Genomic DNA, 19008 nt, shown 5'->3' with positions numbered 1-19008 from the left:
CCACCTCTTAAGACGTTCTTTTTTTCTTTTTTCAGCAAGGAAGTGACGAAAGAATACTTTTCTTTGTGGACATTCTTCAATAATATTGCGTCTGCACGATAATTTCTCGGCTGGTTTCTTAGTACATCAACACTACATAGGGGCAAACTTGAAACCTCCGGGACATTTACCCTGTATGGATTCCTGCCACTGGTATTCGACGTCTACATTCAACTATGAGGCTCTGTTCTGGCACATGATACTTCAGGCATAGCCCGAACGACTTCCAAAATTCAGGTTCAGTACAGTATCGATAAGTCATAGCGGGAAAACATTTTGACCTCCCTGCTACAAAAGTGTTGTAGTATATGGACAGCACTCTTTTTGGCACATCTTTCACTAACATTTTATCGCCAGAAGTATGTACACAAGGTAAAGTCACACGGAATTGCAACATGACAAGAACATCATTTGAACTTCTCTGGGTGAACTGCGAATTCCTCGACGACAGTCTCGTGCACAAAGTTTACAACCGCCGAATCAACACTGCTGACGTTGTAGCTAACAAACACCTGACATCCAGTCTTCTGCGATAGCTTGGAAGCCAAGGAGCTCGAGGTGAGGTCCGTCGGATCGCCCAGAAGTGAGGTGCTTGTAGAGGTCTTGCCAAAGCCAGTTGCCATGGCAACTGAGAGGTTTCCTATAGTGGCCCTTCCCGTGCCGATCCACAGGAAGAAGTTATCTTTCATCTTTAGGATGGCAAAATGAATCACAATGTCTCCAAACCTCCTCGAGAACTGGTGCATTGAGAAGTTTGGTTCCGCTGGTCTGAGTGTTTCCATAGTCTGAAAAGTGAACTACATTAATAATAATGTTTAGATATGATGGCTTTCGGCGAGCTGCTAAAACAGGAATTACCCACTATATTACCTGATATAGGTGAATAACAGGTAAAAAGGGCACAATGCAACATGAGACAGAATTCTAGGTCTTGCTTTTGTCGCACTCCGACCTGTCTCCAACCAAATGAAGACCAAATATACTGGAGACTACAAACGCAAAACAGCATGAATACCTAAATTCCAGCTCCGAGAAAGCGTTTTAATTGTGTATAAGGCAGTTAACATGAAAGCCACCGCTGTCCAGGTTCGAATCCACGCCAATAATATCTTTCTTCAGCACTACTGAAGCCACGTTCCCACCAGTACAAGTCTTAGATTACATGTATTTTGGGACACGAATGGGACAGACAGTTACCGCAAATCTTTGATCGCAGCACAGAAACGCAGAAGGTATTTGCAAGCTACAAAACCGCTTGCTGAATATTCGAGTTTCCGCTACTCGTGTGCGGCGCCATTTTAATTCTGCCAATGTTGCCATCCGCTCTCGCTGGGATGTCGGATGAACCAAAACCGAAACTATCGTGCTGGTGGTGAATATTTTCACGTCGATTTCTTTTCTTTTTTTGCATATATTATGACAATATCATCATCGCTATCACTGTAATCATCAACCACGGTGTTGATGCCTCAACATTGACATTTTAGAAGAAGGCATGAAAAATTACTGCATCGTGGCGCGGTTAATGCGACATAATGTTCGACCCTCCCAAGCTGAAGACATTGGAAAGGACACTCATAAGTTGGCTTATTGTCCTGCTCGTATTTCTCCCTGCTGTCACATACGCGTCAGGTATTTGTCCCATTCGTCACGTGTTACCTGACATTCTTTATAACTTTTTTTCGTTTTACATTCCCTAGAACCCCAAGGGATCGGTGACGCTACAAAAATATTGAACACAGTTCAACAATGGCATTCTTCGGTTTCCATAGACCATAGCAGCTTCGAAGCCACTTCGTCGGAGAAGATTGCGAAGGACAGCTTTTATTTTCCGAGCATTTTCAGAAGGTCCACGAGCCCCACGAAAGTGACCGAAATTATATTTGAAGTCAGCCTCGCAAATATCGGTTTCAACTACACCACGACAGTTTTGTCTAGGACGCTGCATCTTAAGGTTAAGGTGGAAAAAGTGAAAGTGATCTTGACGCTTCATCAAGGTGAACGAAATGTACTGACCGTGGCTTCCTTTCGTATCGATCACCTCAGTTGTATCCACGCTCAAGTTGGAGGTTTCTGGTTTATTGATCAGGTGCTGAACTTCATACTGTATGTCTTGCTACTGCTTAGTCATTCTTGGATACACCGAGTTGCGACACGGGTTATGTACAGGACGATTGTGCAAAAGGTGGGCTAAGAAGTCAAGTCCACCAGAAAGTCCGCACGACAAGTGGATGTATCCGCTGTTCAGCATGCATTGGTCATGCTGTGCGTCATTGTGACCTCCTTATGACGTCATTGTATGCCTCCCTTATTAGAATCAAAATTTGTGGTGAGACAAAGCTGTCGTATCTTAATTCTTAATGTCGTACCGGTCTAAACTGTACGCAAGACGAATGCGAAACACTTTATTTAGTCTAGACGGCGTTGCACTGGCCAGCAGCTGCAAAGATTGCAATGACGTCATGAGATCCCGCGATGCGGTCTGCGCCAGATCAGGGAGGCTCCGTCCCGGGTATGACGCATCACCTGCGTCAGCGTGACGTTGCGTACGCGTCAACTTTGTGCACAATAGCCGGCTTGGGTTGGGTGGAGGTGGCCCTGGTAGTGCGGAGTATTACTGCTTCAGTGTTTCCCTTCTGCTATGTGTGCGTGCTTGCTCTGTTGATCCGAAACTACTGAGTCCCGGTTAGAAATCCGAGGCAACAAAATGTTGTTCTAGAACAAATCAGTTACAGCTGGAACTGAACTCCATGACTACTTCAGTTCTGGAGATGGTAGTAGTAGTAATAGCCATGGTGATGGCAGATGGTTCAACCTACATTCGATAGCTGGCGCCACGGTAGGAACTTGTGAATAACAAGTTTGGCTTACCTTTTCCACGAACAACGTTATGCCGAGGGCAAGCTTTTTACCCTAAACTAGGGATCACAAAGGTATTTTTTGTTGCCACCCAAAAAATTCTTGCTCGAACTGTTGTCTGTCGAACTCGAAGCAGACAGCGAAGCAGAAGTGTGTAACGCCCTCCCAGAAACTGCGAATCAAAGCCACGAGGAGGAAAAAGCCCAAAAGCATATCTGTGAAGAAGAAGATGAACTAAGCAAAGTAGCGTTATGGACGCTTCAGATTCAGTGTCTTCCACTGCTTGGCTTTTCAACAGCGCTGAAAGACAGCGAAAGCGGATGGGCTGGTGGTATGCCGGTCTGGCTGTCCTCTCCGTGACCTGCATCATCATATTGAGCTTATCCCTCCTGCCGACATACACGATTCGCCACGGTCAACAATACATCCGTTACTGAAAGGACTTCGAATTTGCTGTTCCCTCGACAGCAAGAGACTCGTCGACAGATGTCTTCTGCTGCAGACGTCGTCTGCGTTGTTAAGGGATATCGTAGACGTTCAATTATTGCGCTGTGAAATACAATACAGTGCTTACCTCGTTACAGCGAATTCTCGGTCTTTTTTCATACTTAGTAGTAGATTACAAAATCGCCTTTGTCAGTGGTTTATCCGCACCTACCCCGCCCCCTCTAAAACCCCCCTCAACGGCGCCCCCTCCTCCATTCCTTTCCTGTACATCCCCTCAAGAGTGCACCGTCTGCAGTGATATAGAAAGCTGTAAAAGCGCAACACTGATAATGACCCCCTCCCAATTTCCACCCTTTGTTTGCGGTTCTCCATAAACCACTGCCCTTTGTGAAATACTAACCGAGTTTAGCGAGAAGTCGACGGGTGGCGAACTTTTCGATTTCCGTCATCCACAGTCTAACCTGATTGATGAAGCAGCTATGTGACCACCTGTTACAAAATTGTTTGACAGGTGTTACAGGGCGCGAGTAAATGCCGGATTAGCTTTGAATAATCCGCCAGTAAGGTTGATAGTCTAGAGCATCGAGCAACCGCGAATCTTTTATACTTCGTCTGCGAACTTCATTTAAAAAGGGGCAAACCGATCGACACAGATGCACGGATTGCTCTCTCTTTAATTAAAGTCAGCGGTAACAGGCACATTCTTTGAAACCAGTTCGATTCACAGAAGTAACAAATCGCGAAATTGCTAGCAGACGACTCATCCAACTAATGAATAGAGGGAGAAAACAGTTGTCATGACAACCGCGTCGCGCGTCCGAAGCGGTGCGCTGCGGAGGTTGCAGGAAGCTACGGTCAAAAGTATCGTCTGCGATTTGTGGGGTTGACGGCGGAAACCCAAATCACATTTTTAGGTGATCAAACCAGAATTTCCCGTGTTCAAGGAAATCTACGTCGATTGTTTTTCTCTCTAAAAAGAGGAAATGAAGTGAGGGTGAAGAATATACTTAACGTGCGCGGTGCTGGAGTGAAGGTATCACTGAGGAGGAGCGGAGACAATTTCTTACAAAATCGTCCGGCGCGCGCCATGGCGCCAGCCGGGACCCTACCGAGGACTGCTCGGACTCGCGCCCTCCGGAGAGCCCTCTTCGTGTCCGTGGCCTTTGTTCTCTGCTACGTTATTTCAAGGACCACGCAATGTAAGTACGCAAGCATAGGCATAAAATCTCCTTGGGCACCTGTACAGTGTTGACGTATTAGTGGTAGCGGTACGTGATGTCACGTAGCGGATGATTTATTTCTTGCTGCTGGGATTAGAATTTCCTGCGCTTTCTGGGCGTGCTTAATGCCCACTCAACTTACACTCAAGTCTTACACGAAAGCGGAAACTTGGCCTTCTGCCAAACACAGCGTACTGATCATATAACCCCAATTAACGCGTGTGTACGGAGTGCCATAAAGTAGGCCCCTGGGTGTTATCTGCACTATACTGTCACGTGACACCGCGTTAACGTATGTGTTTGGCTTTCCTGTCGGAGTTTTGTCTTACTCTGGAATCCGTTGTGTTGGATTCCGAATGTAAAGTCACGGAAAAAGGGGATTAGCGAATATGCTTCTGCAACCTAGATGTCGTCGTATCGTAGAGGAATAAATACAAAGCAGCAAGAACACACGATTTACTTCTAAAATATATTACAGAAGACACCAAGTCGCGGAAGAGTCCAAGTGCAGTTGTGCCACCACTTTTACCGTTCCGTCCCGTTTTCTTAAAATTAGAACTCCATTACTCAGAGAGTCCTGCCGCCTGGTGGTTCGTGGTCATCCTGGTTGGACAAGTCGAAGTTAGAGAAGAGAAGTCCACCGTTGGAGTCTCTTCTGACAGGGCAGGTTATGTACAAGTGGAACGGCGAAGAGATCTAGAGAGAATAAGAGCAACCCTTTTGATGCTATCGTCTGCGCAATGCACAATCGTAATACAATCACGTTGCTACAACAGCGCATGGACAACTGTCGTCTGCAATCGTGTGCGCAGCGCTTTCGTCTGCAATCAACTGTCGTCTGCAACTGTCATGGTCGTGTTGCTGTCAGTAATAGTACAGAAAATTTTGGGACAGTGCTGTGTCAAGTCCACGGTGGTTATAACTGTGCTAAAAAGCGCTAAAGAATACACGCAGGAAATGACGCACACGTTACACACAATGCCCACTTTGAAAGGTCGCATAACAATACTACTTATCACAGCAGCTACTGACAAGGTGGCGTACGTGCAGGCCAGCTGGCGGATGAACTCCATAATGTAAAACCTGAGTCGGTGCACACAGACACATGACTCAAACCAGCAAGACTTACTACTAATCACCAGAACACTATGTACATATAGTGACCCAGTATGGGAAAAAGAGGGAAAGAAAGGTAACAAGAAGGTCACATACTCGGCAGAGGGTGAAGCGAAAGCAAGGGTCACAAAATGGCGCCGGTAAGCAGAATGAATAGCCAGATAAGTAACACTGACACAGTTTTCCGCATTACAGATCGCCGAAGCCTCTCTCAGATGTCGCCTTCGTGTATCTGGTTCCCGCGCTATGACTGAGGTCTCAGCCCGGAGAGGCTGGCAATAGACCTCTCCCTGTTCGTAAACAACTGACATCATAGTGTTCGACAGCGCCACCAATTTGGTAGAGTTGAACTACGCTCGAAGCTAGGGGGGCGAACAAGGTCGCGTCCGAAAGCCGCGGTCTTGAGGGGATTACGATGGTCCCTGAAAGGGACGCGACCTTCGGTCCTACTTTTCTTTCAATAGGAGGCAGCGAACAAGTGTCCATTCGTGGAACCCAGACCTCCCCTTCCGATCTGTTTTGGTTTCAGTCTTGTCTACCAACGTCATGATGACGTTTCTCAGGTAGAGGCCTATTATTGCATAAGTTGCTAGAAAGTTGATTTGAATCAAGATTTTTTCTATGCCGACTGAACCTCTGATTTAGGCACTGCGACGTTTGGCCGATATAAACAAACCCACAGGCCAAGCGTATGCAATAAACTACATTCTTAGCACAAAAAGGAACGAAATTTAACGACCCGTTATTAACCTCACACTTTGAATCGGGACGTTGAAAAAGGGGTGAGACGATCAAGACGAAAGCGCTATTACTGAAGAGAATAGATAGATAGATTTACGATTACGAGACACCTTGTGAAAATATGGGACCGCAACACATTTGTTATCGCGCGACACAATTTTTGGCCGCTCCAAAAACGGGCCGAAAAGCTTTCGTTCGACTAAATTACGGTCCTAACCTGCATGATTTCACAAGAGCGCCTTTGAGTAAGGAACAAGCCACACCACTTTTAATTAGCTTCGAATGGCAATTGTTCACAGAGAGGATAGGCTTGCGTTCGGCTTCCTATACTCCCGACAAAGCCCCCCCCCCCCCCCCCCGCGCACAACATTACATCCAAGAAGCTTAACTTTCCCGCTGCAGGGAATTCTTAGTTCAGTGAAAGTTAGCTCAGGGGCCGACTGACAGTCTAACCGCCGTAGAGTCAAGAAATCTCACTCAGAATGAGAAATGACGATCAAGCCATCTACGTACGTAGCTATACATACACTGAATCAGGTTGGCACGAGTTCACAAACGAAATTACACAAGCGTCTATAAGGATTGCAAATAAATTTCTGACAACAACGGCGCTACAGATTAACCAGTGAAAACACTTCCCCGTTCTGTGTACAAGACATCATCTGTACACGTTACGGTAGAGCTTAAATACAAATGTAATAAATTCATGAAATCACTTATGACTAATCCAGCACGCGATTGAAATTTGACCAAATTTTGTCACACAGAAACTTATTTACACGTTGCACAAGAAGCGACCTCTTCAACGAGTAATACAGATCTTTAACATCCAATGACTCCACATGAGACTTAGAACCATGGAACACCATCAAGCCGCTTAAAAATTATTTCGATTATTTAAGTTTTGCGATGACAGTGCTAGTCAAGGACAAAACTGAACAGAAGCAACTTCTATTTCTCTATCCCACTAAGCCATTTGTAGCCACACAAAATAAACAACTAAATCAATGGCGTATCCTCAATTTTGCACCGGATATGAGATAGACGCAGGCACTTCCAGAGACTTCCGGCTCGGCCTTCCCAGACTTTATCGCTCGCTTTCCCAAACTTTCAATCTCCATTCTCCTGATGAGTTCATTTCTTTACTTCAAGATTTTCACAGACGTATGTTCGCATCTTTCGTAACACACGAAACTATTTTATCTGCAAAATACGACTATGTCTTTGCTTATACCTTGTCCTATCTAATCTAAGGTATCTTATATCGGCACAGGCAGACAGGCCTGCCCTGCAACGACGCGTTGCAGTCTCGTCTGCTAAAGTGTCCTCAGTGTTGAAATATGGCGGCCATTAATTTCCTTCACATTCCCGTCTCATGAATGCCACTCTTTGCCTATGAGGCGTTGTTTTTTATCCGAGACGAAAAAGGCTGCAAGTTGCTATAACCACGTCTCCTGTAGAGGGTGCTCTTCCGCATAATTTGTCTTGATGCGGAGAAGCCCACTTTAAACACAGAGAAATAGACCATATTTGATAAGTAGAAGGGTAGAAAGTTTAGCGAACAGGAAGGAAAGATGAAGATTTGCAGTAGGTTATTACAGTCTTAATACGGAGAACATCATGGTCATTACATATTAAAGAAATGTGACGAAATGGAATGCGTAAAAACGACCGAGAAAACCCATGAGGACGACACGGACAAACTGCCCAGTAGGCCAATACATTCGCGCCTCTAATAAATGTGCACCCTACCACACGTTGCAGAAAATCTGCATCGATGCAGACGGCAATTAAATTAAAAATTAGACCACAATCAACTTTTCAGCAAGCACGTTGCGGAATATGGCGCGTCAGGCGTTCTCTGGTGGCTTCCAATGGCTTGTCTTTCGGCTTTTGGAACGGTTTGTGACTTCTACTTAAACTTGGGGAAACAACGAGAACCGATGTGACGAACCAATGCGTATCTCTACATGCGCATAATGCTTCACATAGCAGACGACAGCCGTGCGCGATTCGATATTTGTTTCCAGACAAGCCGCTGCCACAGACTGGGAGAACTCATCTTGTACAGACGGTCGTTTTTCAGCATGGAGGAAGGAAGGAGGCGCCCAATGGTGACACAAAGTGAGTGACGTCACGGTCAGTCTTTCGGTTGTTCGTTTAGAGAGTGGTTTTGGACTTGTCGGATAGGTGTACGTGTCAATGCAGCGTTGTCCACAGAACTCTCATGGACCTTCTGAGATAGCACGACACTTAAAACGTGACCCGGGCTTTTCGCGTATCACCTGAGGGCACCTCCTTCCATGCTTCTGAGCATCTCCAGACTGCAGACGACACTGTCGTCTGCTTCGGAAAGACGTGTCGTCGAAGCAGACGATAGTAGATTAAGCGATTAAGCAGACGATGCAATGTTGCTCACCGGGGCGATTGATTCACCATGGTTGGGTTGGCTCCGTGTCGTCCTTGATGTTTTTCTTGCTCAGCATCTTGAAGGCAATGAAACCGACCGCAAGTAACACGATGAGCACCACGACGGCGATCACGCCGATCATTATCATCTTCTTTTTCTTGGCCGCAGCATCACCACCTCCTCCGGCGTCGGCGGAGACCCCGGACATCTCCGATCCGACGCCGGACATCTCCGAGCCCGCAACGGACATTTCCGACGCCATTTCGAGGCCGTTCTTTTCAGGGCTTACGGGGACTTGGAAGGACGACTGCCGACGAAAACCGAGAGGGTCCCTGTGGTCGCGCGGTCAAGGGTTCCTGTCCGCGTGCCAGAATCGGACTTGTGTCACTACTTCTTCTTTTCCATTCTTTGCTCGATGTCGGTGGCTCCCCTTCACACGAGTTTATTTATTTACCTCAAGGGCCCTATGGCCATTACATGGGGGTGGCACCAGGAACATGCAACGCGGCAGTAACCCAATCATAAAGCGACCATAACAAAACAAACTATAATAACCAACATAAAAACGAATATATTGCAAATAATACGCACGCATGATCACACATGATATAACACGTAATCAACTTATGACACGTATTATGCATTGCACGAACATTAGCGCGAAAAAACAATTGAAACAGAAGCTTGGGCGAGTTGGCGACGCAAGTGCAACAGAAGACAGACGTGGACGGTATACAAGCACATTTGCTTCAGCTTGTTTCGACAAAATGTACTTGTTTCTGTCTGTCTTCCGTTGCACCTGTTCCCTCTGGCAACTGTGTAGCGGTGGTAGCCAAGGTCGTGCTGAAGACTTGGAGGTGGCAGGTTCGAATCCCTATACCACGGGCTGTGCTGTCTGATGTTTTCCCTGGACTGTCTGGCAGATTTTCCAGACGAATATCGGCGCAGTTCCCCTTGAAGTCGGCCCTGGACGCATACTAACCCCCCTGTCCCCCACTCCTTCCTGCTGTCTTCTCTCCATCTGTCCACGTCTGTATACGTGGCTCATAGCCACAGTTGATTCGCGGCGCTAACACAGAATAAGAAAACAATTGTGTTAGAAGATAATCTTGGAGTGTATACTGGCGAAAAATGGTTGGAGATTAGAATGCTGAAGAAGGAAGACTGAGGGACTGGTCGCTTGAGGAAGGTATAAGACTATTCCACGCGACGGAAGTGCGCGGAAAGGTTGATTGATTGATTGATTGATTATGTGATTAATGGCACAAAGGCAACAAAGGCCATAGAGCGCCAAAACCATGGTGAGTGTGAAAGTGTGAAATAAGAGGGGTGATAGAGTTGCCTTTGGACCTTATCCGCGTGATCAATAGACCTCTCCCTGTTTGTAAACAACTGACGTCATAGTGTTCGACAGCGCCACCAATTTGGTAGAGTTGAACTCCGCTCAAAGCTATAGGGGCGAACAAGGTATCGCGCCCGAAAGCGCCACGGTCTCGAGGGGATTACGATGGTCTCCGAAAGGGCACGCTACCGGGTCATTTAAAAAAAAAAAAAATGAGTGGAAATGCGTAATGTTCATTGACGACATTCAAGCGAACGGGGTACGAGGGGTACGAGTGTGTACGGTAAATAAATATCGAAGGCTTAGCAGAGCGACGTCGTAGTGGGAGTACGGTGCTGTCTCACGTACGCGCCGGTATACTGGAGCAACCAGTAAGTGTGTTCACCGTGTACCATATAGCAGCGTGACGAAACCAATAAATATGGCCGCCCGTTTGGAAATGTGCACGAAACGAACAGCAACGATTTTGTCATCAGATTCCACATCGCAGGAAATGTACCGTCGGATGACAAGGCAGTACGTCCTTGTGCAGTACGTCCGCAGTACGTCCGCAGTACGTCCGCGAGTACCCCTGTGGTCCGCAGTGGTATGCTAAATCAGGTTCAGTCACTGCGCAAACTATTTTACCATCCCACCATCTAGCGTTGTTTAGCAATGACCTCCGATCTATACCATTAAAGAGCGGCAGCTGGTAAAGAACGCCATCGCATAAAAAAAAAAAGAAACTAAAACACGTGAGCAATTAGACACCCGGCCCCGTTAAGCGTAACGACTGCATGGAGCGAGTGCTCCGGCGATTAATTAATTAGGCGAGGTAACTAATGAACGTCCGGCCACGACGGATATGAGCTGTTGAAAGTGATCTCGAACGTGGCGCGCCTGTAAACAACTTCTTATCGTGTCAAGCGATAAGATACGATGCGAGGGGGGTTGTGTTTTGTCGCCATTTTTTACTTCCGTGTCTTGCTGTCGCCAGGAGGCGTTGATGTCCTACTGTTTTGGCGGCCCCGAAAGATTATATTAAATGGTTTGTAGTTTCTCCTCTGCACTATTTAAGATATATGAGTTTCGAGGCATGATAACGTGATATGTTTCATTTATTTATCCATACCCTAAAGTCATAACACTACAGAGAGAAGTGGGTCGCGACGGCGTAGTTTAAATTTGCAAACGACGATAAAACAAAAACTCGAAACAAAAAGTAAGAGAACAGTGTGGTTCAACGGTTATTCGATTACACGAGCTGTCATTGGTAAGTTATTCTGAAAACGTATCTAAGCTGCAGTATACAACTAGCTCGTGAAAGTAGTTACTGCGTTACAGTTACACCTACTCTTTTAAAATGTAACTAGTAAACACTACAGTTACTAATTTAAAATAACTTCGTTACTAGTAAACACTACAGTTACCACTTTCGAATAACTTCATTACTTTACAGTTGCATTTTAAGGAACGAAGTCTGCGTACACTCAACTCTCAAAAGCCTTCATTTCATTTTAGCAACTATATAATCTCAACGTACTGCCCAACCGTAATTACATAGCATGCTCGTTAAGTTGTTCTTAAGTTGCTCATAAGTTCCTCTTTCGAAGTTATCGTCCTTAAGCTTCCACGGTGAGAAAATCGTTGAGGCATGCAAGCTTACTGCAACAAAAATATGGCACTGCACCATATCTTAGTTACATTTGATAGTTATTTTCACCAGAAGTTATTTTCGCCTTTCGCAGGAGTGTAGTTGTTACTATAAAGAGTATCTCATTTTCACCAGAAGTTATTTTCACCTTTCGCAGGAGTGTAGTCGTTACTATAAAAAGTATCTCCAGTTACTGTTTCAAGTTAACTCACTTACCCAGCACTTACTACCCAGGACTGTACGCTAGAATTTGGTTATACCGTATTACGGTAGATTAGTCTATCAGTCTGAAATAATAAAAGCTCTGAATAGTGGCAAGTGTGAAGGAAAGGCAATGCTTCGATATACATAGCACGAAAAAAAAGAAAAAATGTTTTCGAATATTGCATGAAACTTTCTGTATGTGGTCCAAGCGCAATATTATGAAACTTTTTGAAAAAAGATATGTAGTCTTGCGACGTGATACAAGTGGTGCTATGCCCTAGTTAGAGTCATTCGTAGAGTCAATGCGTAGCCGCGACACTCTTATTGGTCGTTTCGTTCGAGAGGGAACGACTCGCTAAAGCTTTCTACTTATTGGCGTTTTTACATCGAGACAGCAATGATGAAGAGCAACGCATCGGCGGTCGGTCTTTGGATTGAATTTTGTCCAACCGACGGTTCATTCACTGACATGTCAACAGTCACTTGACTTGACTTGACTTGACACGACCTACTAGATTATAACGACCATGTCATAATCGGCAACCATTATGAGGAGCTTGTCCGCACGATCCGCTAGGGGCGCTACTCATCGGCCCGCGAGATATACATCATGATTGGACAATGGAAATTTGAATTTTGAACGCGCAGAAGCGGACGTAAGACTACCGTAGCAGACGACAGCAACATATCCTATGAAAACGCGTAGAATGATGATGATAATCAACTTTAGAAAGAAGCATTTCTCGTGGGACATCCACCGCTTGTACAAAAATACTAAAGGAAGCTGAAGTACAAAGTATTGCAGAAATTGAAGAAGCAATAACCGGGCCGATGAGTGGCGCCACCGCTAGCTTGTAAATGCGGCGCTGGGAAGGGGTGCCTATGACATGGTCGTTATAATCTAGTAGGTCGTGGTCCAACCTCATGTTTTGATCTCGAGGTATCGAGGTCAATGAACGTGCGACTTCACTTCTGATACGAAGGCACTGCACTGAGCCGTTTGATATCAAATTCGAAGATGGTGCTGTCTTCATGTAACAGACGTGAACAAATTATGAAGGCACTTCCGTATGTCTTCCTAACGCTTAACTTGAAGCACGCCGTTGAACGCATGCGTATTATGTTGACAGAAGGTGCTCTTTGTTGTCCCGCACCGCCACACACAAAGCCGGAGCAACCAGCGGAAGTAACGTCAAATGACATAACGAACGTCTTCTTTCAAGTTCTTACTACCGAGTTGCGTCTCTTTTGTGGAGCAAAAACGGGAACCGAATGTCCAGTCGAGCGAAAGTTCCTCCCTTTCATCTTGCCCGATTCCCTGCGAGGCATGAAATTTGGAGGCAGGCGACCACGGAAAGCAGACGACATAAGCTCCAACCCGTCGTGTCGTCTGCTAGAAAAATATCGGTCATCATCCGGAACGCCTCTATATATGTTTGGTGCTTACCACCGGATCTGAACGAATATGTATGGGCATATATGCCTGCTTAGTGTTGTGACGAAGAGATATAGCTTCCGTCAATAATCTGCTGTCGTCTGCCAACGGAAACGCAACCAAAGCAGACGACAGGGCGTGCAACGACGCGTGCGCTTCTGTGGGGTCTATCAGTTGCGCCGTTCGCCTGGATGCGTCATAATATAGAAGGAGAGGATAAGGGCTATTTGTCGAAGGAGATGACTGGTTGGGTGTCCGTTAATTTATATCGTTCCGGCTGACTGAGTACTTTGTGAAACCTAAGCCTACGTTAACTGGTCGTAACCGTATTAACCCCGTTGTGCTTCCATATCTGCTGCATGCGGTGGGACTTAACCTTTATGATTACTTACCCTGCGTTTTCAAAGGAATCTTGTCTAAACTAGTACTAACTGTATGTGATCTATACCTTTTCCGTTTGAATCCAAACACAACCACAGTTTCAGCAGTTGTAGCGTCGTAGCCATGGGAACGGTTAATTGTTGTGGTGGTGATGCCGTTATTTACCGACCTGCTCGCCTGCCAAAACTGTCTTGTGCGCCTCGGGGCATCGCGCGTCTTGGTCCGACTTCGCATGAGCATTGTTAATATTTCTAAATAAGAAACTCATAAGCACTCTGTCACACTTGACTTTGCACGGCGACATTCCTCAAAGCTACAATTTTCCTACCTACGAAACCGTATCCATTCTTCAGTAATACGTTGCTATACTCCACGCTTAAAACGCATGAGCCTGAGCACGTGGAAGGTCGACGACAGGACACAAGACTTGCTTACATTTATGCCATTATTATACAATGCGCTTGTAGTACTAGAACACCAGTCCCGACGCGAAAGTGCACCAGCGTCATCACGCGGTGGAAAACGGCAAGCTTCGTCAACCTAATCGAACGCTCCCATGCACGAAATTGGAGGCTGAGTGGATCTTCAGCTCAAGTGGGAGGATTAGGCATGTGCCGTCGGAGGGATTAACTTGCAATTGTCGCCTAGAGAGAAAATCTCCCGCGCGAACATCTCCTGTAAAGCTAGCTACACTGTGTGCATAGAAATACTGCGGCGAAGCCATGTGGCTGGGTAACTCCCCCCCTTAAATCGACTAGAATAAGTTCAGGTCTCGAGAGTCAGTCGAACCCGAGAAGAAAAAAGTTTTGTTGTTATGCGAATACACTGCCACAAATATAGGATAATTTGAGATCGCTGTTGGAGTTTCGTTCACGTCTATTCGCTACAACACGCAGACCCGTTTATAGCGATGCCTCATTTCCTCTCGCGAACTTTTCGTCGCCATTTGCCATTAAACACTCTTAAAAATGAACTTCCCCGCATAGCACGCTTTTAGCCAACCATTATCTGGAATGATATCGCTATGTGCCCTGATTTGTTCAAAACGGTAGGCGTACGCCTTTTCTGTGACACTTATGCGGTTCATAATTGTCACGAAAATAGCGTACGTCTCCCGTTTTCAGCAAATCAGGGCACATAAGGATATCATTCGACATGATGGTTGGCTAGGAGCGTGCTATGCGGTGAAGTTCATTTCTAAGAGTGAATGATGACATGGGGCAAGGTTTTCTTTACATCCTTTCGATATAACTGATACATCAAGGATGCGAGCACACAAACCCGTTTACAACGATGCCTGGGAGCATCTCTCCGCTTATCGCAATACGCCATCAAATGAAAGACACGGGGGACTAGTAGGCATAATTAATTTGATTGAAAGCTGTGTGAACGCATTCGACGCTTGTTTTAGAGATTACTCGGAACGACCCTTGCTTCAAGGAAGGCGGTGTCCTGCGAATAAAGCCGCAAAATGTTTATGATAAGCGTGTCATTTCAGCGCTCGCTCTAGTTCGCTTTCGTTGTCCTTGTGTTTCCCTACACCTCTTTCGTTTCGCAGTCCTTTGCTTGTAAGAAACGTTTATGTCCTCACTACAACATCTGTCTTGAAGGAGCAAAGAAATGAGACATAGCATTGCTCGAGGTCCTGTTTCATTTATCGAGCACTCTATTAAGAAACAAAAAATGCAAAAAGAAGGATTAAAGAATTCCCGAAGGGCGCTTCCACTGTGTCACCGTTCCTTTAAGATAATTACCGCCACACAAGAAAGCTATACAATCTTGAATGAACAGAGAATTCTTTTGTCCAAGAGCGCAAATCTTGGCGAGACTCGTTTGACGAAATAAAAAAGTAAGGTCGCATAACGCAATGGAACAGACCGCGTAGAATTCTTAGAATTCTTAAATCAAATATAGATGTGCGTGTTATTCAGTAAAACACCTTGCAGTTTTTTGCACTGGGCCTCCCACATTGTACTTGCTACAATGTGAAATAAAGTTTCAATTCAATTCAATTCAATTCAATTCACCTCTATCACCTCATACTAGCAAGCTTAGTGCATTCGAGCAACGTGCGAATATTTACCTATTATTACTATAAGATCGATCGTTTTTGTTATTATTTGTAAAAAAAAATGTTACTATTTGCGAATAATGCGACTAATTTAAAAACCACTTCGAATCCAATTTCTACATTACCTCTTTCTACTATATTACCCCATATTAAACTACATTGTACTCTGCGTGAGACTGTCCGCTATTGTTTCAACACAACTGTATCGTCCAGCATGATAGTGTATATACTTCCAGCCGAGTTTATCGTTCGAAGCTCCAACGAAAGCGACGTTTCTTCAGACCTTGCTGTATATTCGACGAAATGTATTTCCAGAACACGGAATAGAAAATGAGAAGCTTTCGTGCTGTCTGCAACTCAATCATGTGGAGACCAAATCGATTAACCCTAATACAACTGGGTCCATGTGCGGGAGACACGTTTGCCTCATACGGGGCAAGGAATGTTTAATGGACGGATCGGCGTAATTAGGCTAATTGCACCACTTGTCGAGCATGCGCTGCTATTCATGGTGCGTGCGTGAGAGACGCTGGTAGACCCCGTAGATCCCGATTCGAGTAGCACGGCACCACGTGACAGGCAGATTGTTCAGTAGTGAACATCGAGAGAGATCTTATATGTGATCAGTATTTGTGGTACGTGTCAGTTCATTACGGAGTCCTCCATCATAGATTTCGTACTCCAGTTGGTTCCCGCTGATGCTATATTCTATATGTGTCAGTTGTCTGTGTCGGCATGCGCTGAAAAAAAAAAATCTCATTATAGTATCAAAATTAAGATAATCAATCAATTTCCGTGCTCTACTTCTATAACCCACAAAATACTCCGCAAGACGATCACAATTTCGAGCATCAAACTCGCGTACAAACAAATCACCAAACCAACGCGAACATCATCGCGAAGCGTTCTAACTGTTCCCACATGCGCGACTAATTACGGTGTTTTACATTTGCTCACTACTACACTGATCTCTCTTTCGGCGACCTTGAAATGCTGTTGGGTGCCTGACCTGTTTCGTTGTTTTTGTTTTTCTGCTGACCTGTTTGTGTATATATGTTTATATGTCTACGTGTGTGTCTGTTATCTGTTCATAAATTACATATATGTGAGAGCTATATGTTTATGAGTCATGACTATGTATATTACTATTACTTGCCCAATTACGCTGACCATTTGTCGCTAATGGTCAGCAACTATTGTTTCTGAACGTTTTCTCTGCTACTTTATCCACTGCAGCTTTATCTTCGGAGCCCTTCAGAAGGCCCGTGTCCATGACGCGGCATCTTCTGCAATCCGAAACATCTGCCGATGAAACAGAAGCCCAGCCGACATCTTCCACAACCAACACCACGGAACCTGACGAAAGTGACGTCGAAAGTCCCGAAGAACCTTCGCCAACTTCTCCACCTCAGGTTACCCACTCGAAAGTAAAAGCACCAGGCAAAAATGACACGAAAACCACAGGGACGACGAAGAAGCCTAGCGAAACGAAGCCAGACGAATCAAAACCGAAGACACCCGAAGACGAGTCGAAGGTTGCCGAACGGACCCATGCGGTAGTACACCCTAAAGTTAAAGAAGTAGGGCGAAAACTCAAGGAAAAGATGCTGGAAAAACAAGGAAAGGCGTCGAATACGACGTCCGCAACGACGGAAAAGAACACCACTGGAGCGACGACGGCTGGCAACACTGAGGCCACAACTTCTGCTAAAAATGTGACTGAGAAAGCGGACGAAGAATACTGCATTCCACCAGGTGAGGTTCGGTCGACATTTTTTGTTGAATAGGTATAGGTAAAACACTGAGTTTGGACGCAAGCAAAGACTCACCACAACACCTGACTTAGCAAAGTCAGCCGTCTGCGAAAACGATCATTTTTGCAGACGACACGTGATATACGAAGCAGACGGACGTCTGCTGGGTATGTCCCGTGCGCGACCGATGCTCTTAATCTATTCATCAACTTTAATATCGTGGCTCGTTACCCTCGTCGCCAGTTGAGGTAGCCGTAAAGTGGGTTCATGACTCATTAGTGATAGAGATGGTGTCGAGGACTGAGTCGGGCAAACGACAACTTTCAACTGCGTATGGTTTCTTCCAGCGTACAAGGAATTTCCTCCGGACCTGATGTCCCACGACACTCGCGCTCGTGGCGGCGTTTGGGTGCACATTCTGGTCGTGCTGTACATGTTCTACGCACTGGCTGTCGTCTGCGACGACTACTTCGTCGCTTCCTTAGAAGAGTGCTGCTCCGTAAGCATTATCCGTTAGTGACTTCAGTTGAATGTTTATGCTGCCAGGTCCTGCAGGACCTTAATGAGGTAATCTCAATGTGAGGTCATAATCATCAAGGTCATGGGAGAACATCCGCTTCCGCAGTGCATCCCTAAACTTTCGCCATTCATAACCTACGTCCGGTTCCCTTCCCCCCCCCCCCCAACTCACGTTACATAAATCTTCCTCGTTTTTAGCGCCTGAACCTGTCAAAAGATGTTGCTGGTGCCACATTTATGGCGGCCGGAAGTTCAGCACCGGAACTCTTCACTGCCATATTAGGTACGCGCGTCACTTCCGCTATAATAATTTCTTATGTCGTCTTCTAGCTACCGTAGACGTCTGCTAGCAGTGTTTTCTTTTACTGGGTAGGCAGGCTGTTTACTGGGGTAGGCAGGCTTTATTCTGCAACGCTCAACTAGTCCGATGTTGAACCATGTACTATCCGCGCCTCTCTTGCCAAGTCTCTTGCACGCCATGTCTTCTGCTAGAGTTATTGCGCACGAGCTTTCCTGCAGTGTCGTCTGCTTTCTGTTCATCCTCCTTCTATGCTTCAGATGCTAGCCTACGAGCTACGCTATAGCCCGCATGCGGTGTCGTCTGCGACGTGTAATTGTCTGCCTTCGACGGGGGGATGAGTCAGTCGCTGATGGTGTTGGGGGTTTCATTTTGCAGGAGTATTGATTGCTAAGGGTGACGTGGGCACAGGAACCATTGTGGGCTCGGCCGTGTTCAATGTGCTCTTTGTCATCGGCATCTGCGGTATTTTTGCAGGAAAGGTAGGTGATTCTCTGAGAGCCTAAAAATAGCCGTCGCCATTTTCTATAGAGGTCTGC

At 45.8% G+C, this 19008-nt stretch overlaps 3 protein-coding genes and 2 long non-coding RNA genes across 5 annotated transcripts in view; 3 read left to right on the top strand and 2 right to left on the bottom strand.

Annotated features, from left to right (window-relative positions):
• The window catches only part of LOC135397284 (protein farnesyltransferase subunit beta-like), a 221835-nt gene that overhangs the window by 96700 nt on the left and 106127 nt on the right, over positions 1–19008 (top strand). The gene's annotated exons all lie outside the window — the stretch shown is intronic.
• LOC135398719 (proteasome assembly chaperone 4-like) lies at positions 447–821 on the bottom strand. The gene has a single exon (XM_064630104.1). It carries the CDS (start codon positions 819–821, stop codon positions 447–449), a length of 375 nt encoding a protein of 124 aa, XP_064486174.1.
• On the top strand, positions 1493–2141 carry LOC135398314 (uncharacterized). The gene is made up of 2 exons (XR_010424067.1): positions 1493–1671; positions 1740–2141. It is a non-coding gene; the product is annotated as an uncharacterized LOC135398314 (long non-coding RNA).
• LOC135397278 (sodium/potassium/calcium exchanger 4-like) overlaps positions 4210–19008 on the top strand; it is a 31793-nt gene continuing 16994 nt past the window's right edge. Inside the window, exons 1-5 of the mRNA XM_064628733.1 lie at positions 4210–4544; positions 17135–17653; positions 18000–18151; positions 18370–18454; positions 18848–18951. Coding sequence (XP_064484803.1) covers positions 4433–4544; positions 17135–17653; positions 18000–18151; positions 18370–18454; positions 18848–18951 — 972 coding nt within the window. The 5' untranslated portion in view covers positions 4210–4432. The remainder of the gene's footprint in view (positions 4545–17134; positions 17654–17999; positions 18152–18369; positions 18455–18847; positions 18952–19008) is intronic.
• Positions 5007–9248, bottom strand: LOC135398313 (uncharacterized). The gene is made up of 2 exons (XR_010424066.1): positions 8842–9248; positions 5007–5261 (listed from the first exon to the last, which is right to left on the bottom strand). It is a non-coding gene; the product is annotated as an uncharacterized LOC135398313 (long non-coding RNA).

This window comes from Ornithodoros turicata, chromosome 6, assembly GCF_037126465.1.
Source record: "Ornithodoros turicata isolate Travis chromosome 6, ASM3712646v1, whole genome shotgun sequence".
Classification (NCBI taxonomy): Eukaryota; Metazoa; Arthropoda; class Arachnida; order Ixodida; family Argasidae; genus Ornithodoros; species Ornithodoros turicata.
Note: the sequence above shows the minus strand (reverse complement) of the source record. Positions and strands in the feature narration are given on the sequence as shown.

What these genes read in the sequence shown, in the direction of transcription:
- LOC135398719 (XM_064630104.1), bottom strand. Translation starts at nt 821, where the DNA reads ATGGAAACACTCAGACCAGCGGAACCAAACTTCTCAATGCACCAGTTC.